The 22,461-nt window shown below is 40.6% G+C and overlaps 1 protein-coding gene across 10 annotated transcripts in view; it reads right to left on the bottom strand.

Moving 5' to 3' along the window:
* The window catches only part of FBRSL1 (fibrosin like 1), a 386,529-nt gene that overhangs the window by 15,781 nt on the left and 348,287 nt on the right, over positions 1-22,461 (bottom strand). For 7 of the 10 annotated variants that reach the window (XM_075275070.1, XM_075275129.1, XM_075275095.1 and 4 more), the window contains 4 exons: positions 12,502-12,550; positions 3,719-4,094; positions 3,301-3,563; positions 265-494 (listed from right to left, as the gene is read on the bottom strand). In XM_075275070.1, coding sequence (XP_075131171.1) covers positions 265-494; positions 3,301-3,563; positions 3,719-4,094; positions 12,502-12,550 — 918 coding nt within the window. Of the gene's footprint in view, positions 1-264; positions 495-586; positions 748-3,300; positions 3,564-3,718; positions 4,095-12,501; positions 12,551-22,461 lie in introns of all 10 variants that reach the window. The other 3 variants (XM_075275104.1, XM_075275146.1, XM_075275111.1) reach the window with 2 other exon arrangements.

The following is a 22,461-nucleotide window of genomic DNA, read 5'->3' as shown; positions in this document are numbered from 1 at the left end:
AGGTTCTATACATGTTGCTTAAAAGAATAATCTGCCCATAAAAAAATGTGTAAGACAATGACAATTATAGTAACAACCCTAAAAGTTAGTACACCAGCTGTAAAAAGAAATGTTAATGTTATGCAAGCAGTAAACAATGTCTAAACCAAAATTTTGTGTGCAGAAACAAAGTAAACATTACAGGATGGACCAAATTTCCCCAGCAATAAGCAAGTGGAGGGGAAGGGAAGTGGATTTGGACGTAGGTGCTCTACTTATCCTCACATTTCGAGCTGGGGTACGCACCATGGGGGGTGCATTTGGCGGCATAAGCTGCGTCGGGGGTAGGCTGGATGTGAAGGGGGTAAATGTGTGCTGGTGCGTGTGTTGGTGCGTGTGTTGGTGCTGGTGAAATTCCGCCCTCAGCAGCGGCACAGAGCTAAGGGGGGCACCAGCACGATCCGAGGTCTGAACCAGAAAGCGATTATTCAGCTCCTGCCTGAGAAGTTCATGATCTATAAGAGACAGAAAGACAAAAAAAAACACAAAGGCCCATCGGCCCATCAGTTTCCCCAAAGTAAAAGTAGGAAAAAGCGCAGATATTCACCTGGCATTCCCTGTTTCTGCAGGTCATGCTGTGGTGGTTTTCTACGTGAGGACTCATTGGTGGAGGTAAGAGAGATGCCTGTGACAAAGTACCAATCAGAATCCCCGAATGAGGCTGGCAATACATGATTGGTTGGTTGAATGATATCAACAGGCTGGTATCTAAAGACAAGAAAGAACACCATGAGTCATCTCAGGAGAAAACACAATGGGGCTTTTTATAAAGCAGTATAACAAGCCACACCTATCTAATTCCAACCCACTTCCCAAATACTGGCCTAGTCAGTGGCTAGGGAACAGAAGAATCTGACGCCAGTATAAAGAAATACATACGTGGCATTTAAAATTACATCACATAAAATTAAGGTGCTAAATGGCAATGACACAAAAAGATAAACACAATAAGGGGGAGTTCACACGGAGTTACGTGCCGCGAGATTTGGCACGTAGACGCCGCGGGACCCTTTGCGTGCATTTAATCACGGCCGCAAACTAGCGCGGCACATACGATCCCCGCTCCCATTGAACTCAATGGGAGCGTGTACGGCACGCAAAGGGTCCCGCAGCGTCTACGTGCAAAATCTCGCGGCACGTAACTCCATGTGAACTCCCCCTAAAACTACTAAGTTTTTTGTAAGCTAACATTTCACGATTCAGAAATAAAAACATGCAAACAAAGCATTCATTCATCCAGTTATCTTTATACTGTATCAAACGTATCTAATAGTGATTCACATTCTCTATGCTGTTAAGTATAAAAAACCAACAATACTAAAACAAAAATTGGGCACCGCACAGGTACTTTAGGCTCGGTTCACATCTTCATTCAGGCCATTCCGTTCACAGATCCGCATGAACTATGTGGAGAGAAAAGTCCTGCAAGCAGCACTTTTCTCCTCGCCATTTTTCGTGCCGACACAGAGCAGAAACCACACGGACCCCATTATAGTCTATGGAGTCTGCGGGTTTCCTTAAGTAACCGCTTTTTTTATGCGGATAGGTTTCCGTTCAGGGGGTCCCCAAGCAGGAGCACAACTGAACTGTGTGCAGAGCAGAGACCTGTTCACAATTTCCATATTCTGTTCAAAACTGTGTTAATACAGACTAAGACTGATCGGTTAAATGAGATATCCAAAAGTGATCTTTGACATGTCACAAAGAGGGGGAAAAAGAAAAAAAAAAAAAAATCTGTGAAGTTTGAGTATGAACAGTGAAAGCACCCAACTTTTATGGTGCCACTTTACTGTAGGATTACATGTGGTAGAAAATTTCTAAAGCACAAAACTGCCCCACGTATCTGACTGGGGTTGCTAGGGTCAATGAAATATAAATTAAATAAATTTTTTTTAGAAATTTCTAGTAATAGTAAGCACCAAAGTGGTTTGACTGCTCTACGATGTGCTGCTTTCTTAGGCTGCTTTCACAATACCAAATCTCGCCTCTGAATCTGTGTCAGATTTCCTTTACATTAGGCTGGGAGAGGAACTCCTAGTCAGAATAATTATGTATGATCTAAGGAGTCCCTGCCTCCCACCCAGATGTCCCTTACATATCAATTGATCATTTGGGCTTTTCCCTTTGAAGTCAAATTTTCCTGTAATTTTAGCAACTAATGGAAGCCATACCTATTACACATATTGGCCAATTATGGGTGGTCCAGCTGACCCATGTAAAGTATATCATGTTTGGCATTTATGAGGGAAAAAACAAAAAAGGATTGGTTGAAGTTGAAATTCAACATGTCTGATCCCATCTTGCCGCAATCGTGCAATACTGGCTGATTCCCTTTACGCCATCAGGGTGGTGCCACAGGATCTGTATGGATGCGGAAATAGCCACATTCAACCCTTTGGCCACTGATGCTTTCATTTCTTAGGAAGGGTTATACTGCCTAATTTCAGCTATAGTTCACTATTGGCAACTTTGCCGTACCACAATGAGATACAGCTAAAATTAATTGGCGTTTCACTTATTGAGAAAGCACAGAGTTCCAAATGTGGATATAACACCACCAGTAAAACCTATATGCTCAGGCTGCCTGGGTAAGCATGTGTAAGAGTCGAAATTGCCCAATAACTAATAAAACTGCAGAGCCACCTTAATGTTTTTCCCATTAAAAAAAAACAGGAATGAAAATGGATTGCAACATGGCCACATGACCAACAGACGTGAGGTCACTTCCTGAGAAACAAAAATAAGCCATGATTTCTAAACCTATGCAATCCCTTTAGTCAATAATTCGTGGATAAATCTGATCTATTGTAACTGAAGTGACGTCAAAGAAACTCATTTAAATGCAGACACTGAAACATGTCAAAAGGCTTATAATCTATGAGGACAAGTGTTCCCCCCCAATTAATAGTACTTGGGAGGGGGTGTTTAGTAGCTGCCATTACTCACTCACCTAACAGATACCATATTTTATAGATGACCTGACTAAGTCAATATAAAGGTGGTCTAAGAAACGCAAACTATAGGTCTTCTATAGTAACTAACTATGCTTAATATATAACTACATACATTACTACATGTAGAGCATTAAACTTTTCTTTCCTCAAACACACTACAAAATATTTGGGCAGAAGGTGCACACTTTCTCTAAGACAGCTGTTACAGGAGGGCCAGAGAGTCTCATGGTGAAAAGCCACCTAATAAACTTCCTTAATCTTTCTGTCACCATACACATCAATCACACAGCAGAACAACTATACTTACCCGAATATCCTGCTCCAGCAGGGTGGCCGGGAATTACAAGGCCATTAGTAGGTAAAGATGGTGGTGGAGGCAGTGCAGGAGGGGTAGCAAACATGGCCGGATGGTGCTGAGTTTGAGATCTGAGAGCAAAGTGCGAGGTAGCAAGGTTGGGTATGGAGAGGGGCAGACCCGGTCCGACAGGGTGATGAGGAGGGATCTGGGGGGAAGACGGAAGGTGCTTGGGGAGGCTGATACTTGCTGCACTGCTAGCACTACTGCTCCGGCTGCAAGGTGGGGACAAGAGAACAGAAAACAATTCAGTATTCACAATCCGTTTGTAAAAGGTGTCAACACCAAATACTATTTTCAGAATCAGAATTATGGAGGGATGAAGCATGCACACAACAGAACTATTATTGAGCCTTATGCACATCTTTACCTGATGCTGGTGATTCCGTTGAGCTGATGTACAGGGTAATTGAGGTGTGAAGGGATATGATTCTGGGTTCGGAGTTCTGGGGGTAACAACTGAGGTTGAGACAAAGGTCGGGACTGTGGACGAGGCTGGGGTTGTGGCGTAAGTCGTGGTGGAGCAGGAGCTACAAGAGTGGGCTCTTTCTTTACTAGAGGGCTGGCACGGGTACTAGAGGCTGGCGTGGATGAGGCAGAAGTGACAATAGCAGCAGGAGGTGGTGGAGGACTATGCACAGGAGGAATATATGGAACTTCTGTGTTCAGCTCTTGGCTGCGCTCCAGCCCAGATACTTTAGGTAGACAGGTCGTCTGTGATTCCGCTTTGTCATTCAAGAGTGCACCTTAAAAAACACAAAACAAAAAAAAATAACACATTGTTATTAGCAGGAATAGCTGTCCTATAAAGGAAAAGTGAACCGTAATGTGAAGCAATATCCAACAGCAATTATTATTTATATAGCACCATTAATTCCATGGTGCTTTACATTTGGGGGTTATATACAGTACACAAAATATACAGGCAGATATAAATACACAGTCATATGAAAATACAACTGCCATTTAGACACTAAGGTGCAAAGGTTAGGAGAACCATCACAAAATAATAGTATTGAATTATCCATTATTACAGATCATTAGTTCCCAGTAGGCCATGAATCGGTCCTGCAGGTACGAGGGTCACTCCACTTTCAAAGTAAAAATTTACCCTCAGTGAAGTTTTGAACATGCAAATATGTAATATAAATGAAGAAAGCATTGTCTAAACAAGCATCCAATGTGGACCATACAGGATTTACAATACCAGACCTACATGACACACTAAACTCTATTGACAAGTTATTGTTGGTTGGGTTAGCAATTCTGTTATTTACTTTAAAAAGGGACCCACCTACTAGCTCTCAGTCCTCTGACTGGGGCAATATAGTAAGGTGAATTTTTGAGATCTTTTCACATGGTGCGGTGCTGCGCCCATGGGGTGGTGTGGCCCAGAGCCTGGATGTTGCCGGACCACTGGGTCGCTCCCCCTGTGGGCGACGTGTTGCGGTGGTGGTGGACACTGCAGCACCGCAGCCTAGTAGAGTAGGGACCCACTATAAAGAGGTCGCCAGGAAGTGACTAGTGGGCTTATGCACCTTGATCAATATGTATACCAAGAACCTCATGTTCAGTATTGTAGAATTTGCTGAGAAGCACTAGATCAATGTATAAGGTTGGGATGTGCAGTCCATGTTTTTTTTCTTGTTTTTAGTACACTGTTATTTACTAGGTTATGTCAAAAATATTATAAGTGAGCTTTCAAAATTTGTCTTATCAATAGGCAACCAAAAAAAAATTAAACCTTTCAGTGAAATACATAAATAAAATGACCTGATCTGTGATCAGCTATATGCGTAATATAGAACCCATATCCTAAATATCAGCAGATCTGATAACATTTATACAAAAATTTTAATTCCCATAACTTATGATATTTTTACTTTCAAGAAAAGTACCTAGGCCCTTCATAAACTTGTACAAGCCTTTAACCATTACAACCTTCTGTGGCAATGACTTACATAGTCTCAACACTCTTATTGTAGAGAAGTCCCACCTATAAATATGGTAAACCTTTTTCCGTCTAGACCTAGAGGATGTGCCTTTGTCAGAGTTACAAGCCTCAGTGTAAAGAGAGCATCAGAATTATCTCTGTACCATCCATTAATAAATTTGCACATTCCTCTTCAATGGCAATGAGGATATACATGCATTATATATATAAATAAACTGGTGGCGCCTGCCTGGAGTGTGGCTTTGCTGCGGCACCCTTAGATATGCACGTTTATGGCATATGACTATTGACACCAGCCTTTCATGTAGAATTACATTAAGATATTCATACAAAAATCTGCATGGTTAATACTAGTACTCTATAGAGAAATCCAAATTGTCAAAGCAATTATTTGCATGCACCGCTGAAAGACTAGTATCTGGGATAGCAAGGAAAAGCAGCACAATAACTACACCCTTATAACAGCTGCTATTGTCAATTTCCTCTTGCCAGCTGCCTTGACTGTCAAGGGAAGAAGTGAAACAGACATTTGCCAGTTTTAATAAGCTGCACGGGCCTTGCGATGTTTGCTGTAATAAAGCCATGGGCCCAGCAAGTTCTAAACAGGAAGCAAAAAGGTTTTTAGGGTCACTAACCTCAAGACACTCACTCACGTTCAACACTATGACTGCTTTGACACAGATGAAAATGGGGTAAACCCAAGCAAAATAATGCAGGAATGGACAAGAAATTATTCACCTTGTTCCATGGAAACAAGTAAGGCTCCATACAGATCACATTTCTGCTGTTCATTCAGCAGATTAGCTCATTGTATCTGTGTTTTTAATGGTAGAAATGGATACAAATATGTATCTATTTATACATAAAAAAAAAAAACACACACACACACAACAAAATTTCTGATTAAACAGGGCCATGAATAATAGTATGTAGAAATGTGCGAACCTCATGAGATTCGTTTGGCTGAATACTGGTGAGGTTCAGCCCAGAATAAGCTGAAAGTACTATACTATGGGGTGTCCTTAGCCCAAACGCAGTCAAAGCACACTAAGTTTTCGTGTTGTTTTATATTGGCATCTCTGGAGTTCTTATTGCCATGGCACTGGCTCATATAAGGGATTTTCTGTCGCCAATAAAAAAAAACAACTAAACAACCCACCACAAAACAGCCTACGTGCACATAATACAATATTTAAATACCACTTGTTCTGTAAAAAACACTTTCCTGTTAGTATCCCATTTGTATGAGTCCAGACACTGCAATGGTGGGGCCTGGCGGTATTTTCAGGATGTATGGCACTGTTACTGTGTACTGTGATAGCCAGTCTTATTATTTTGTGCATCTCATATCAAAATACACCAACACACCAAACAGGCACAACCCAGGAGGCTCTACAACACATGACCAATAAACAAGACATCAGAACAAATGGCGTACAAGAGTGTGTGGCTGGAGTCTTGTGAAAGACCAGACCAGGGTCTGTTTGGTATAATGCAAAGATGGAAAACGGGGAACAACAGATTGATTGTAAAGTAAGAGCCCCAACCCAAACTATCCACTTAAAGACTATGGTACATTTTCCAATCAAGCTGTAAAACACACAAACATGTCTACCTTATCTAAATATGAAGGACTTTTTAGGGTATGTAGCCTTGACACCAATGCATTAGAGTTGTCCAGCCCTGGTTCTGAGCACAACAGGACTGACAAGGTTCAGACAGCGCCCATTTCTCAATGCTACCTTACCTTGCATACTCCACTGAGCTTTTCAGGAGACCTCCCCCACCCCGCTTCCTCTCCCACAAAGACATTGGGGATTCAGCACCTGCGGTGAGAGCCTGATGGCCAGGACAAGCTGCAGACAGAGATAAATTGATGGAGGCAGCTAAGCAGCACGTCGGGGACAGAGAAGAGATGCTCTTGGGTAGCGGGAACATCTGAGACTGTGTATATATATCTCTATACCGTGAAAGCCTGTGACAGCCTGAGCCACAGGAGGACTCATCTGACAGCTACATACAGGGATTTATCCCTTCCAGGGTGATAGGCATTAGATTAAATATATTGAAGAAATCTGGCTCTTTCAACAAGATCTGATCCACAGAAGTAAACAATTCATGAAATGTGTTTCTGCAACACTCAGGAGACTCTAAATCATTAACCTTATTACAATGGCGGCATCCCAGCAATCCACAATGCTACTGCCACAGAGGTTAAGTGATGTGCCACTGTTCACAATTTGTAGCTATCACTGGACTGCGCCCTGGCAATCCATCCAGTAGCGGAGGGGTTACCAGCTGCTTGTAAGGCAGCCGGGGAAGCAGAATAAACCACAAAGCGATGTATGGAGGGAGCAGGGCTTGCCGGCTGTCACTTACTATTCATATTGATTGTAATCTAGCCCTCTGAGTGAGTTATTAATCACAGCAATTAAATCATGAACACGGCCCGGCTGCACATATTGAGCTCCTACCAACAGATCGATAGCAGCAAACCTCCTCAAGCAATTACTGCTCACTGTAATGCGGCTGCCCATTATTTACAGCATAGCAAGAGCCAGGCTACACGAATATTAGGGTTTGTGTCATAAAGCAAAGCTTTCATAACTCAGGCCTGTGGAAGAATTCTAGATAAAATACCGCATAGATGTACTGGCCTATACCTGGTGTAACAGGTAAAGCTGGATTTTCATTTGCGTCAGAATGGAGATTCCATCGCAGTTACAGTCGAATATCGGACTAGAGAGTGCCGCAATTCCGACTTTTGTCTGGCGGTTTCAGTTTTAGAGAACAGATAATATAGTCAATGGTGTCTGCTATTTCAGCAGTCCGTACGTCCACTATAAGCGGATTGGTTTTCCTTTTTTGGGTCCCCAAATGGACACAAAGAATGGAAACCCCAGCGCAAGCGTGAACCTAGAGTAAAGAACGTTGTGTCTAAGTATTTTTATAGTCTTTACGTCTTATCTGATTGACTACACAAGCAGTCTTGGTTTATTATGGGTTCTATAGAGTCCAAAATACAAAAACTTTATTTGAACAACAATTTTTAAAAGAATGCACCAGGGAGGACAACATACCATCAGACTGGAGTCCCGGCTAGGGTAGGTATATAAGAGTATACATGGGAAAAATGTAGACAACATAGAAAAATACCAAATATAAATACACTTGTGTATGTACACCCCAATGACAGAGTCAAATCAGATGGATATAACATGTAAATTCTCATAAAGGTGTTTAAATCCTGAATAGAAAAATCTGTGTACTACATAGTGATGGTGTGAGAAACAATATGATATAATATACAGCCACACAGAGTACAGCCAAATTGCTCAGCAAAAAATGTCAAAGATTAATCCAAAGTGTATATATACACTAGATTGATCTACCGTAAGTCCCTAACTTAACTGAATAGAATATAAATGTAAAGGTAGTCTCAGCAGGCATGAGTATAATGAAACAGTATGTAATATGAGTACATGTCATAAGAGCATGGATCTGCAGTAAGTATACCTGCAGATGAGGAAAATCGGTTATGGCTCAAAAGTAAAGAGATCACAGTAGGCGAGACCCACATTTAAATAAACCTATAGTAACAAGGTTGTAAAAGAAGTATACTTAGCAAAGACGAGACTCCAGGATCCTCTACGAGCGTTTCGGCGCTAGCCTTCTGTGGCAAAAATCTGGTTTTCACTGTGTTTTTTGCTCCTGTGGCTGTACATGGCAAACGTTGAAAACCATGTTGAACCATCAGGAAAAAAATTACCTCCTGTGGGTTCAATACCTGCAGCATCGGATACTTTGTGTAGAGGGTCTATGTGAAGGGGCCTTGACACCTGGCAATAGCTGTTACCTTTACATGAATTGTAAAGATTATGGTTAGGTGTAAACAGGCTTCTAGAACTATACTCTGCAGTCAAGTGGAGTTATATGGACATTCAGTCTAGTAACAAGATCTTTTGTCACCAAATGTTGTAGGTGTCCTCAAGATCATCTCTCTGGAAGAATAAATACAAAAGGGGCAGATTTATTAAACTGTCTAAAGCTTCATGCACTCAAAAAAGTATATCGCTAATGTTCCATTCTGATATTTATAGAGCAGATCCTATCAAATATTGGAATGGAACGAAGTGTCTGAACACCCCAGGCTGAATACTCAGTCATGTACATGAAGCCTTAGTTGCCCATACTAACCAATCACAGCACAGCTTTAATTTTTTTTTTTTTAATGTAGAATCTACATTCCTTCCCCTCCCCCACCATCAGTAGGCCTTTGGAGAATGGGAGGAAATCCACACAAACACAGGGAGAACATACAAACCTCTGGCAGATGTTGTCCTTGGCAGGATTCGAACCCAGGAATCCAGCGCTGCAAGGCTGCAGTGCTAACCACTGAGCCACCGTGTTGCCCCTCTTTAATTTTGTATTCTGATCCCGAGAAATAAAAGCTGCTATGACCAACCAATAATTTTGCTTTTAGACCATTTTAATAAATCTGCCACAAAGACTAGATTTGGTGTCAGCAAACAATGCAGAAAACCATAGTGTGAATGTAGACATCAGGTAGCTGTATTCCTCCTATGTACATACCCACTCATGCATGTGTCCTGAATGGCGAGAGGGGAACAAGGCACAGAGAGAGGCAGCCGCTGATCTCCATGGTGAGCAGAGGAGTCATTTTAAACTACAACAGCCTGCTCCCCTCCCCCATGCCACCCCTCCTGCCTTTAGAGTAATATTAGGACATCCACATACACCAGATCAGCGGCTGATCCTGTAGAAATCTGTGGTTTCATCCAACACTAATGAGTGAATCTAGCTATATTCTAGCAGTCATATTTCTACTACAAGCAGGAAAATGGCAGTATTATTCCTCACACACCCATCGTGTGTCCAAGCAGTCAAATCCAGTCTGAATAGCTATTGTTGTATAGCTGTAAATATTGTATAGCTGTAAATATGCACACAAACTACGCTTTATACATCTATCTATAGGGAAGGGGGGGGGGGGAGCATGTAGCGTTTTATTAACTGATCAATTGCTAACAATAGTCAGATTGCTCCGCATCTACACTGGAAGATCATGAAAAGACAACTATGACCATGGAGAAGGTCTGCAACCTGAACACCAAGACAAGATGAGCTACCAGTCGCTAATTAAGACCCTTGATTTGTATGGCAAGTGTCCCATACATCCTGTTCCCATGGCAACACAGTCTTGCAGTGCAAGCAGTCAAGATGGTTTAACCTCTTCACTACTACGTAATACGTGTGCGGATGGCTGCTGAACAAATATACCCTAAGTGGAAGTGCATATAGAGACAAGCTAAACTAGACTGAATATACACACATTATATACACACACACACACACACACACACACACACACACACACACTCACATACAAAAAGTGTTTCCTGAATAGCGTAACTATTGTTGGAGAGGTTTCACACACTAGGGGGTGCTCACCAAAAAAGTTGCACGTTGGTGGCCAGATTTGGAAGGACTGCATTCAGTGTGGGAAATGATAAAATGACTTGCTGTTGGCAGATGGTTCGCTATTTCAGTAGGGGTTAGCTCAGTGTGACACGGGTCCCGTCTATTGCCAGAGTGCAGAGTCTGCTGTGCGGGTGGCCAGCTAATGAATTCTCACAATTTATTTGTTGTTTGGGTTTTTTTTGCTGGTGATGAATGATGTGTAGCTTACTAGGAACAGTGGTTTAGCCCATAGCAACCAATCATTCTACAAGCAAACACCACAGGTTTTCCTGCGCACCTTTTTATTGCTTGCTTGATGACCAATAACGTAAAGGATGTGGTCATATAGCACTTGGGCTAACAGAAGCATGCAGGGTAATATTTAATAGCAGCAACATGCTGAACTGAAGGGGCTATTGCCTCCTGGGTATTCAAGCAATGTCCTTTCATAGGCAGAGCAAGGTTTGGCACTTCTGAAAACAGCACTAATCTGAAAATCAATAAGGTTCCTGCTGCCTGGGATACTGCACAGGGGGATTAGCATTGCTCATCATTCTCCTATTGACTAATTCTTAGCGACAAGGAAGGAGAGGGGCTCGGGAGCTGTGGTAGTCAGGTAAAGATCATAGTGCTAGAATTTTTGTAAGAGGTAGCAATTCGTTTATGCAACAAAGAGGCGTAAAAGAATTTGTTAGAAGAGCACTAATACAATTGACTTGCCATGTAACAGACACACACACATACACATTAGTATTCTGGCCCAGTCAGAAGAGATTATTACGAGTTAATACTTGAGTCTCTGCAAATGCAATGCAGACAGCAATATTCATATGCAGTCAGCGCTGGTTTTCTCATTTACTTCAAACGTTCCTTAGAGCATTTCTGAAGCTTGGTAAATGCATTGCAAACGCTTGGGTATCATTTACCAAGTGTCCACAAGCTTTGCTTTTTTAACTCCTGCATATATGAGGCCCTGCAGATTAAAACAGGAACTGTGGTTTTCAATAGTACTGTTTGTCTACGGCCTCTTCTCTACAAAAGTACACCACGTGCCGGAAAATAACTCTAAAGTTGGAAACAAGCTCATTATGTACTCATTGGGTAAATAAAAGCTGAACATGTATCTGGCACGATCACTCCTAAAATATATGTTACCAGCAATTTCACTGGAGTATCAAATGAAAAAGAAACCCAGCTACACTTAAAATATAGTAAAGAACTTTCTAAATATATGAATACATCCTTTACCTAGATGGTCTAGGAAGCGATTGCTCCACCAAAGAGGGTAGAGCTTTACCTCCCATGGGCCCCACCTGGTCTTCCCTGTTTATTAAGATCAAACAGAACTGTTTAACCCCTGGAGCAGTGCCTGACCTGTCACGGAAAGCAGATACAACGCAAACATATGTGCTCCTGTGTGTGGGCGCACTCAGCTGTAGGACATTCAAGGACATGTTCAGTGCATTGACCATTTATTTCACAATTTTCCACCAACCAAATGTAATTTCCCACGCTATTGTGACTGCTCATGTCAACTTTTCATCAAGTCAACAATTTCCTCTGAGCAACTTTACCTATAGCATTAACCACTATGTACATTATTCTTAAAAAAAAAAAAATATCAAAGATGACCCTAAACTTTTGATTCTTATCTCACTTAAAATAACTATATTTTGTACTTAACAGTTAATAAAAGTAAATTGAACAGACATGCTTACCTGCAGGCACAGTTGGGGAGAAGAGGATCTCTGAGCCAATATTGGAGCACTAACAAAAAGAAGAACAAGCAGTAATTAATTCAATATAGTTGATTTATAGGTTTCTTAAACGGGTTAAATATACAATCAGGGCAAATTCACACTACAAATGTTAAAGTTTATATTAAAAAAAAGAAAAGAAAACAAAGCCTAAATGTTCTGTACAGCAGCTGTTTTATTGCTGGCCTCAAGGGTGCAACATTGAGCTATCAAACGGAACACAATTAGCAATGGTGAAATATTAAACTGATGGGAGTTGCTTTACAACACTGTGAATATTGTGCTACAAGCTCCCCAACCACCATACAGAGCACAAGGCAAACAGATCGCAGACAGATGAATAATTGGATTTGGCCACAGACCTCTATCTTTTGTTCTCAGCCAGCCCTGAACATTACCAGTTACTAGGTAAAAATGACACTTTTTGCACAAGTTCTATATGTGTAATTGACGTGTAAAAGCTATATAGAGAGGATACTAGAAAGGTTTTTTTGGCTACTTGGTAGGTTATCGAATTCCATACCCATGACACTTTCTTTCGTCATGTTTTTTAGTTTACTGACAGAAGATTAAGTCCTGCATGCATGAATTTTTCAATTACAAAATTAAACATAAGTATGATGGCAATGGACCCCCAATAACTAATGCGAACATACTCTGAGGTTCTATACACACAACAGTGAAAAAACTGACATTAAACTACTTTCTAAATTTTTTGAGGTTGTAACTGAGGTACCATGGCTCTCTCTATAATCGGAGCAGCTTTATTACTCGCAGTCAATGCTTAGGCACTCCTCTTCCCCACCTCCAAAATGATTTGAACCTTCCGAAATCTGAACTGAATAATCTATAGAAAAGCTTAAAGCTTGTACACATACACATGAATACCAAGGCAGTGGCGTTACTAAGCCAAAACATCACCTTATACTCCTTCATAACTGACTGACAGCCAGAGTCAGACAGAAGCAGTAAAGGACCTCTAAATCACACAAAAAAACCTTGTAATTCAATGCCAACTAAAGTAAATCCGCAATAAACTATCAAATTATTTATACAAACATTGATAATTTTATAATTACAAATCATCAAATTTTATTTTGCAGCTGGAAACTCTCCCCCCCCCCTCCAACTCCACAGCCTTGTATATATGGTAAGGTTATAGATCCTGTTTACATATTGTGATGTCAACTCATCAGTAATGATGGGTATTAAAGACAATGGCAGGAAGTGTCGGTAACTACTGCTGGGCACATCGAACCATCAATCACATTTCCCTCAAGACTGTGGTCATTAATTTGCTCTTCAGGGTTTGGCTTCATTCAGATGAAGTCAATAAGTAAACACCGACACCAACTGAGTACCAGACAGGACTTGGCAAAAAGAAGGAACTTCTCAGTGCAGTCTTGGAAAAGGCTTTTTATTTATCAGGGCAGACATGGAATAGAGAGTAAAAGACAGGCACAGAAGAGGATGATCTAGTAGATAGATATTTAGCAATTACAACATCAGATAAGCTTTTTAGCTGTAGGTTTCCATCCAAGGCCTCTAAGAACTAGTGTATATATAAGTGTTCTTTGGATATCCTGAGATTACAGTCTGCTGAATTAAATGCACTTGTATTATTATCCATCGAACTATAATAATGTATGTAACAACCTAAAACTGCTCAAGGAATCTCAACTCATTTTCAAAAACACACATTCATCATGAGAAGAGAATTCCTTTACTACAACCAGAGTTTCTTGGTGCTAAAAATGTTCCTTTTTCATCTGATATTTTCTAATTCACACAGGTAATAAAACCCAGACTATCACGTGCATTATCCAAAAGTGCAAGATGCCAAATCAATGGCAGACATGTACAACCGCTCAGAACAGGGAGTGCACAACCTGCTGCCCATGCTGCTACTAGATGCAGCCCCCACCCCACTGGACAGACATAGCTGCTCAATTGCCAATGCAATAAGCAGGCGCCAGGGACCTGATGAGCAAACAGCATTTTCCCTTCACTACTGGGTTTGGGTTTTTTCATGAAAACTCTGCAGTTCAGTACCCAGTGAGCACACTTCTCCACTACACAGTAATGCTCAATTGCTGTTAAACAATGGGCCCAAGACACACAGTATCCCTGCTGGGGGAAAGCATCCAGGAATATTGTACTTCAAACACCTGTCAGATAGTGCCCTATCAGTAAAAGGGTATTTCCAAATTAGACATTTATGGCAACACCATAAATGTACGACAAATACAGATCCCACCATATGTGTGTTCATGTTTATAAAGTCAGAGGTCACCATTTTAATGCACAACCTTAAGCAGCTTATGTTGCGTAGCCCTCAAATCCAAAAAAGGTTGTGCACCCATGGTTGAGAAATTTCCAAGGTTTCCCTTCATTTCCATTAAGTCTTTAATGGGAACACAAAGACATCTGAAAGTTGTATATTAAATACAGACAGAATTTTTTAATTCTTTGCTGTCAATGACAATGTTTCAGATCATTTACACAGTACAGTGAAAAGGAGATTCATCTTAGCTACACGGACCAATTAATATTACTGCTCAGACGTCTCTAGTGACCTTATGACATATAGCAGCTGTCACATTCTGTCATGGCGGTCTGTCCCCTGCCACATGAGACAGGATTATTCACAGGGGGGAGAGGGGAAAATTTATATGTGGCTTGTCTATACAACCACAGAGCTGAACCACCACAAATTAAATGAACACCACGTAGAGAGGAACAAACAGCTATGTGACACACAAAGACAATATAAGGTTTATCAATCTTGCATAAAACAAGATAGTATGTTATTTTAGATAAGACTCATATATCCAAGCAGTGCATAAAACAATTCACCAAGACACCATCGCTAAGGGGAAGTTACCGAAACTTGCCTAAGTAAAATGTGCTAAATTGTATTACGTACTGCATGCTTCTTGTCCTGCACCAGAAAAGCAAAAAAGAAGCCATTTATTGTGAGCACTCAGAGGATTGAGCCATAATTTGTGTTAATTTCAGTCTTAAATTATTGTAAATCTGCAGATCCCCATGAAGCTTTGTTGATTTGTACTGCCAAATGCAGCCCTTGTTACTTGGGTATCGTTGGTGTGCGCACACAAGGTGTCCATTTAAAACAAAAAAAAACAAAAAAAACTGACACCTATCATAACAGACACAAATGGACAGTAACTGATGGCTATCAGTTACTGTCTGTTGCCCATAGACGACAATGTTAAACAAAAAAAACAAAAAAAAAAAAAACAACGGATACTTGCTGTCAAACGGGCAGAAAAGTCCTGTGTGTAGGATTGTTTTGTCTGCTTGAAAAAGCAGACATGGCTGTAAACGGACACTAAAGGACACTAGATAAAATCTCATTGAAATGATTGGAACGGACACAGCTAGCGTCCGTTGCTAAAGTCTTGAATGGACAGTAGTTATGGACACTGCTGAGCAGACACCAGCGGTAGTGTGAACGTTCCATTTTCCTCACTTTTAAGGGAAAGTGGCAAAATGTTGCATATGTGCAAGCAAATTCAGGCAAAAAAAAAAATAAAAAAATAAAAAAATGGTGTCACTGGGTTAGAAAACGTCCTCCAATATTTCAATGACATCCTAATACCGGAACTGTAACCATGGATTGCAACCCTTTACCAGCCTTTTAAAGTTTCCATCAGAGAGGCCAGTCAGACACGAGAGAACACAAAAGCCCTTTTTCGGAATACATACAGCCACGGAGAAGTACTTCATAAAAAAAAGGGACAAAAGAGCGGCGGTATGTTTATTGCCCTATATGATGTTCCTATAGCACAAATTATGTCATATAAACTGGAAGCCTTATTGTATATGGAACATAAGGAGATTTCTTATGATTGCTCTGTCCCAGGATACTCAATAAAAGGCGTTTTGGAAGAACAGAAGATCAGAGCTGGAAGGAAATGTGCAGGATCCATTACAGAAGGGTCCAAATCCAGCACTGGCCCTTTTCCCACAGCTTATCCTAAGTTCAGTTTAAGCCCTGACATTTGTCCAGCTCTTGCCCTCTGTATTTATATGCATAAGATTATCCCTTTCTTCCTTCTGCAAAATGTCACCAATTTAGTTTAGCCTGGGGGCCCATTGAAAGTTTTACCTCTAATTCGGGGAAAGGCATTTTTCAAGCTGTTACCACTTAACTGTACTGATACAGTCACTCGGGAGACTCAATATTGTTTACACATCCTGCTCAGTGGAATAAAGTAGTGTTGCCAGAACTCTGCCTGAGCTGTGAAGGAGACGTTTGCTCTCTGTTTTATGAGATTTCCTCAATTTGTGGCTGTCTCAACGGTCGTAAAAACAGCTGTAAATCAAAAGAGCTCCACAAAATTGCAATAACAAGCATAGAACTGTGCTGCGTGGAGCATAACTGCAGGCAGCAGGAGGTGGAAGGCACCGGCTGATTTAATACCAGGTGCGAGAAATTCTTGGCAGTGCTGGCCGAGGTGCAGTGTTAGTGATGGATGCCCACGGAGGAATCCTTGCCAGCTAGAAAAGGATGGGGCCTTGTCTCAGCATCCAAAAAACCATGTCTTTCCCCTCCTCCCAGCGCCCTGCCACAGTAAGGTCTTGTTTCAGCAGCCTGTGCATGAGCTAGTCTTAGACAAATAACTGGGAAAGTCATAACACTGTTTAAGGCATTAGCAGGAGTTGTGCTCTGTGCACCAGAACATGATTATTCAATTGAGCGGCTCTCTTGGCCTCAGACCCAATGGCTTTAGCAGATTTCCATCCATGTGGCTTTGGGATTCTGTTAAAGATAAAGATCCTCATATGCTGAAATGTGATCCAGATAAATCACCCGCAGTTATTACCCTGCAGCTTACTTCTACATATCTGAATTATCCTGTAAATCATTTCAGAGATAAAGTTGGAAAATCCTCTAAAGACGTTCTGGCCATAAACAAAGTCACCCAAACCTACAATGTTCAGCCAATATACCTAAAGAGCAACCATCCAAATTATTATTTCTTAAATAATATAAATTAATCTCTTTAATATTCTTATTGGAGTAAAGCGCAAATTTCACAAGTTTTCAGATTTTGCCTTTACCCAGTCTCTTCCACTGATCGATCACTCAGAGGTGGATTCACAGCTACACTGCTCAGTACTGCTGTATAAAGTCTTCCATACTGCTGCTTCTGAGAGCAAGCTACAGAGTATTAGGACAGCAGGATCTCCTCTTTTCTGTGTTATTACCACCCTAGGGTTGAGCTCAGGGAAACCCAACAACTAGAAATGGAGCATGCAGATGGGAAAAGATGTGAAAAAAAGTCAAGTAATGGCGGTTAATCCTAATGTATGTATTTAAAGGCGTTTTTTTGGTAAAAATATTGATGGTCCATCCTAAGAACAGGACATCAATATCAAATTGTGGGTGTCCAACACATGGCACCTCCACCAATTATACCTGTTCTCAGCAGCTGATAGCTCCATTCTTTTTACAGTGGTCAGACCAGATAATTGTAGATTAACTCCAAGTGTACCAGTGACCTGTTGACAATCTTATGTCTGGCATTCCACAATCCCAAAACAGTCTTCTACATATATATGGATTAAGTGACAAAGAGGTTACTAAAAATACCGAAGTAGTTTTATCATACTTTGTACTAGATTCATACATAAAGCAATCAGTACAGCTGTATAACGTCCATGATACTGCTTTGTGCAAGAGACATCAATTGCTGCTAGTCTTCGACCACTCTGGAGTTGAGCTCAGGGAAAACAATCAAAAAGAGCAAATCGAGGAGTGGATATTTCAAGGAGCATATAATGTTCAGGAACAGTGTCACTTCTCACGTATTCACACATGACAGATTATTCTGAAAAGTTACTTGAAATAACAGGTATGCTTTAATGTATTCAAAATAGAAACATTCATTCACAACAGATTTCCAGAGGCATGGAACTCTGTAGTGTATATTTAGAAAAAAAATAAAAAAAATTATACATGTCATTGTGACTGAGGCTAAGGATACACAGTGACAAAACTGCCACATGATCACAGTGTGACCTCTCTTTTCTAGCATGCGTTGCCATATAAGTTTCTCATGGGCTACCATTAGATACTGAGACCTATTATATGACCTTGGAGTTATCACGTCTCATTCTTGTGCATTTTCTATTCTATCAACATGCTTTCATGCTCCTCCACCCCTCATATAATTTGCTCTCTGTAGCCGCTTACACTCACATACTCTCCACAGTTCGTTCGTCTCAGTCGGATCACCATGCCCCCAATTACTTTCCTTAGTGTTATCAGCAGCAGTTGGTTCAGCTTCCAGAACCTTTGGAAACATCCTTCACAGTCTAAAGTCCCAGAAGGTCAATTTTAGTATTAGATCGGCAGTGTTTTGCAGAAACAGGATATGGGTAACAGCATTATCAATAGCATATGTAGATATGCTATTTATGTATACAAAATTACACAAAGTGTTGCTTTAATGTATGCTTTGAGGGTAGTGATACATAGATCAAGACAACGAAGGTTCTGTCACTTTGTCAAAAGTTTGAAAACCGTGAGAATTTAAAAGAAGTTTAAATAGAAAGTCAATCATATTTATACAAAGATTAAGATTTCGTTTATCACACACAACTAGAAAGCCCATCTAAAGTGAAGCACTCATTGTAGGGTAGCAGCAATTTTTATTTTTCCTCCAAGCAGGTTCTGGATAATATTAAATACATCAAGCTTGACCAATTGGCATTGAATTTTACCTTGTCCATGATATAAAAGCAGCATTTATGCAAATCCCTAATAATCTTGCATAAAGTGGCTTCAACCACAGTCTCTTAATAACACGCAGAGAAATAACATTTGTTAAAGCCAGCAAAATAGAAGTATGAAGCATGCAGCGTGCCTGGAAGCAGTTGGCATTTTGCAGTATGTAGTGTTGTTTAACACAGATGGCTTAGTTCCCCCTTGTTGTGTTCGCTACTCTCCCTTGCAGGAAGTGAATTCACATCAGTGTGGGTGTCTGTGCCAATGCACCTGTGACAATAGAGCTCTGGACTGCAGGCAGCTCCAGCACTACAAGCTGCCAGGCTGCATGCTTTAATTGTTTTATATCCTCGTCCACCAGTTTATGTCTCACACGACTGACAGAGGAATAAGAGAACTTAGTCACTGTAAAGTCAATTAACACTAATATGCAAAATTGCTGTTGTATGAGCAAGTGATATACAACTGAAAACCACATATGGTTGTAGACTTTTCCATTTAATGGGTTATGTGGGGAATACATTTTTGCAGCATATTTGCTCCATCATATAAGCATAGCACTTAGTGGGACTATGATATATATTAATAGCATTTTCACAATGTTGCAGGGGACCAGAAATCCAATCTCCCTACCGCTGCTCTGACTTAAGGTCACGTGATTGCCCCGCTCTACTCCTGCTGCTCATATACGTTGTAGAGTAGGATTGGTCATGTGACTCAGAGTCGGAGAGTCAGCAGAATAGGCAGAGAAACAAGACTTCCAGCTCCCCGCGTAGTGAAAAGTGTAAGAATCAGTAGGAAGGGGGGCCGGGAAGCATATTACTAAGTGCGTTTATATGATACAGGGAATACACATAATCCCTTTAACATAGTTGACAATAGCTTTCATATACCACATCTAAAGCGGCATGAATACTATTACAATGCAACTTGGAGGAAAAAAAAAAAAAAAAAAAAAAGACTTCTGAAAAGGATCTGACGGCATCCAATTCATATAGCCAACATTGGTCAGGTGCTCAAATTTTTATTGTGATTATATTAAGAATTTAGGTAACAGCATCCAGCATTTATTTATCTCATATTTTTTTAAAGCTTTCAGTACAATTAAAAATAAGATCTGGTGCACTTGCTATTCTAGTCAGGCATATGCCTGCAAAGCATAAGGCTCTATTCTAAAGTCAGCCAGACAGATTCATTAAGACTAGTGTATTTTACGCTGGTCTTAATGTCCCCTTCACCAGCAGAGGGTGCTCTAGACTCACAATGAGGCTATGCCCTTGCACCTAGGCACACATGACTATTGCATGGGTCTGTGGGTGAAACTGAGGTATTACCAACAAAATTGTGCTGCCAATTATTAAGCCACAACTGTGCCATGTGTTGTTACCCTTACAGATAAGCAAATTTACTAAAACACTCACCTCAAGTAATGGGATTCTCTAATAGATTATTAACAATAAATAAGTACTCTATTTACCCTTATGAGAAGGTGTCCGGTAAGGATCGGGCGGCCAGGTATATTGCCACCGCGCATGCCTTTCAAGTGCCGAATGGGTTAAGTAATGGATTTGAACTGAAATCCAAGCCCATAGTGCAGGGAAATCATATCAAGAATTCCAACTGGGCTAGAAAATGAGCTTCTCAATTTTCCTTCAGCTTCAGAAGAAAGGATAAACATTTCACATAATGTAACTGCCTAAGTGCTGGACGAGCCTGGATTGAAGAGGATTTTTTATTTTCCACCTCAGTCTTATAAATCGTATAAAATCTGGATCCCCAAAGGTTAAAAAAAATAAAAATTGCACAAAACGGTGGACATATGACAGGGATAAGAGGAAGAACTCTAATGCATGGTTCTCGCTTTCCTCATAGATTGTAAGTATACAAGAGCAAAGCCTTCGTGCCTATGGTTCACATTAGCTGGTCACTTGGTTCCACCAAAGGTTGTGGGGTACAGCCAATGTTCATCTTGTGTACATGTGCACCTAACTGTGTTTGGATTGACTATATCCAATTATAAAAACAAACAAAAAAACTTGATAGTCTTCAGTAGCTGATACCTTTTTAATGGCTAACTAATAATGATGACAGATTACAACGTTACGGACTTCTAGGCTCCTTTCTCAAGTAAATTTAAAACCATTTCTGAAGGATGCATATTTATGTACAAAAGGACACAGGGAAAGAATTCCAGGAGGAAGGGGAGTAGAGGGTTGTTAGTAATTGGTCCAAACAATGTAACAATTAGATATCATATAGATGCTCGCATCTAGTATATACAGAGAAATACATTGGCATGTACTCCAGAGCTGCTGTGCTTGTACAGGACTAAAATCCTGCTGGCGGTGGATGACAGACAGGAGATCAAGGATATTCAGCAGATTACCCGATCATACCAGAAAGTGCTCAACCAGAAAACAGTCTACATCACTATATGGAGTTTGGTGTTCTAGTCTTCTGCCTTCCATTTTGAATTCACATGGAATATTTGTTGCGGAAATGACTGAAAAATCAGTTCCATTCATCTGAGTGAAGCTTTTCTCTATCAAGCACAAGGATTTTTTTGCAAGCGCCATTCACATAAGTAGGACAGTTGCAGAAAGTTCTCAGAAAATCTGCCACATGTGAATTAACCCTATTAGGGGTTAAGGTTCAGCAGAAATGAGATAGATCGTATTCTCATTAACATGTATGTGAAGCTCAACTTCTCCCGACACTTATAAAAGGAAAACACACAAAAAGACCTTTAGGTGTATATTTATACTATCCATTACTGAGATCTAGTTATTCACGTTAGATTTCATGCCATGGTGTCGTATACAGTTTTGTATCAGCACAGGGATATACTGTGAATTACACCATTAGCATTACATTTTGTACACATGTGTAGATGTGCAATAACCTATTACTTGGTACTTATAAGGTTAAACACATTTCATATTTGAAGAAAGAAGCTTCAAAGTCTTGGGTTGGAAAGAGGAATGGGAGGTACCGGGAGTTGTGAGAGTCCATTTTTTTTGGTAAGGGCTCCTATGTCCTCTCTGAAACACCGACTGACAGGCTCCCCAAACACCGCATGCACAATCAATAAAATAGGATCTGTGTTAGGGCGGCTGGAAGCTGCAGATTTGCAGACTGAAGGAAACTCCCTCAGAGATGAAAGA

The sequence above is a fragment of the Leptodactylus fuscus genome, chromosome 1 (genome assembly GCF_031893055.1).
Source record: "Leptodactylus fuscus isolate aLepFus1 chromosome 1, aLepFus1.hap2, whole genome shotgun sequence".
NCBI classification, from domain to species: Eukaryota; Metazoa; Chordata; class Amphibia; order Anura; family Leptodactylidae; genus Leptodactylus; species Leptodactylus fuscus.
Note: the sequence above shows the minus strand (reverse complement) of the source record. Positions and strands in the feature narration are given on the sequence as shown.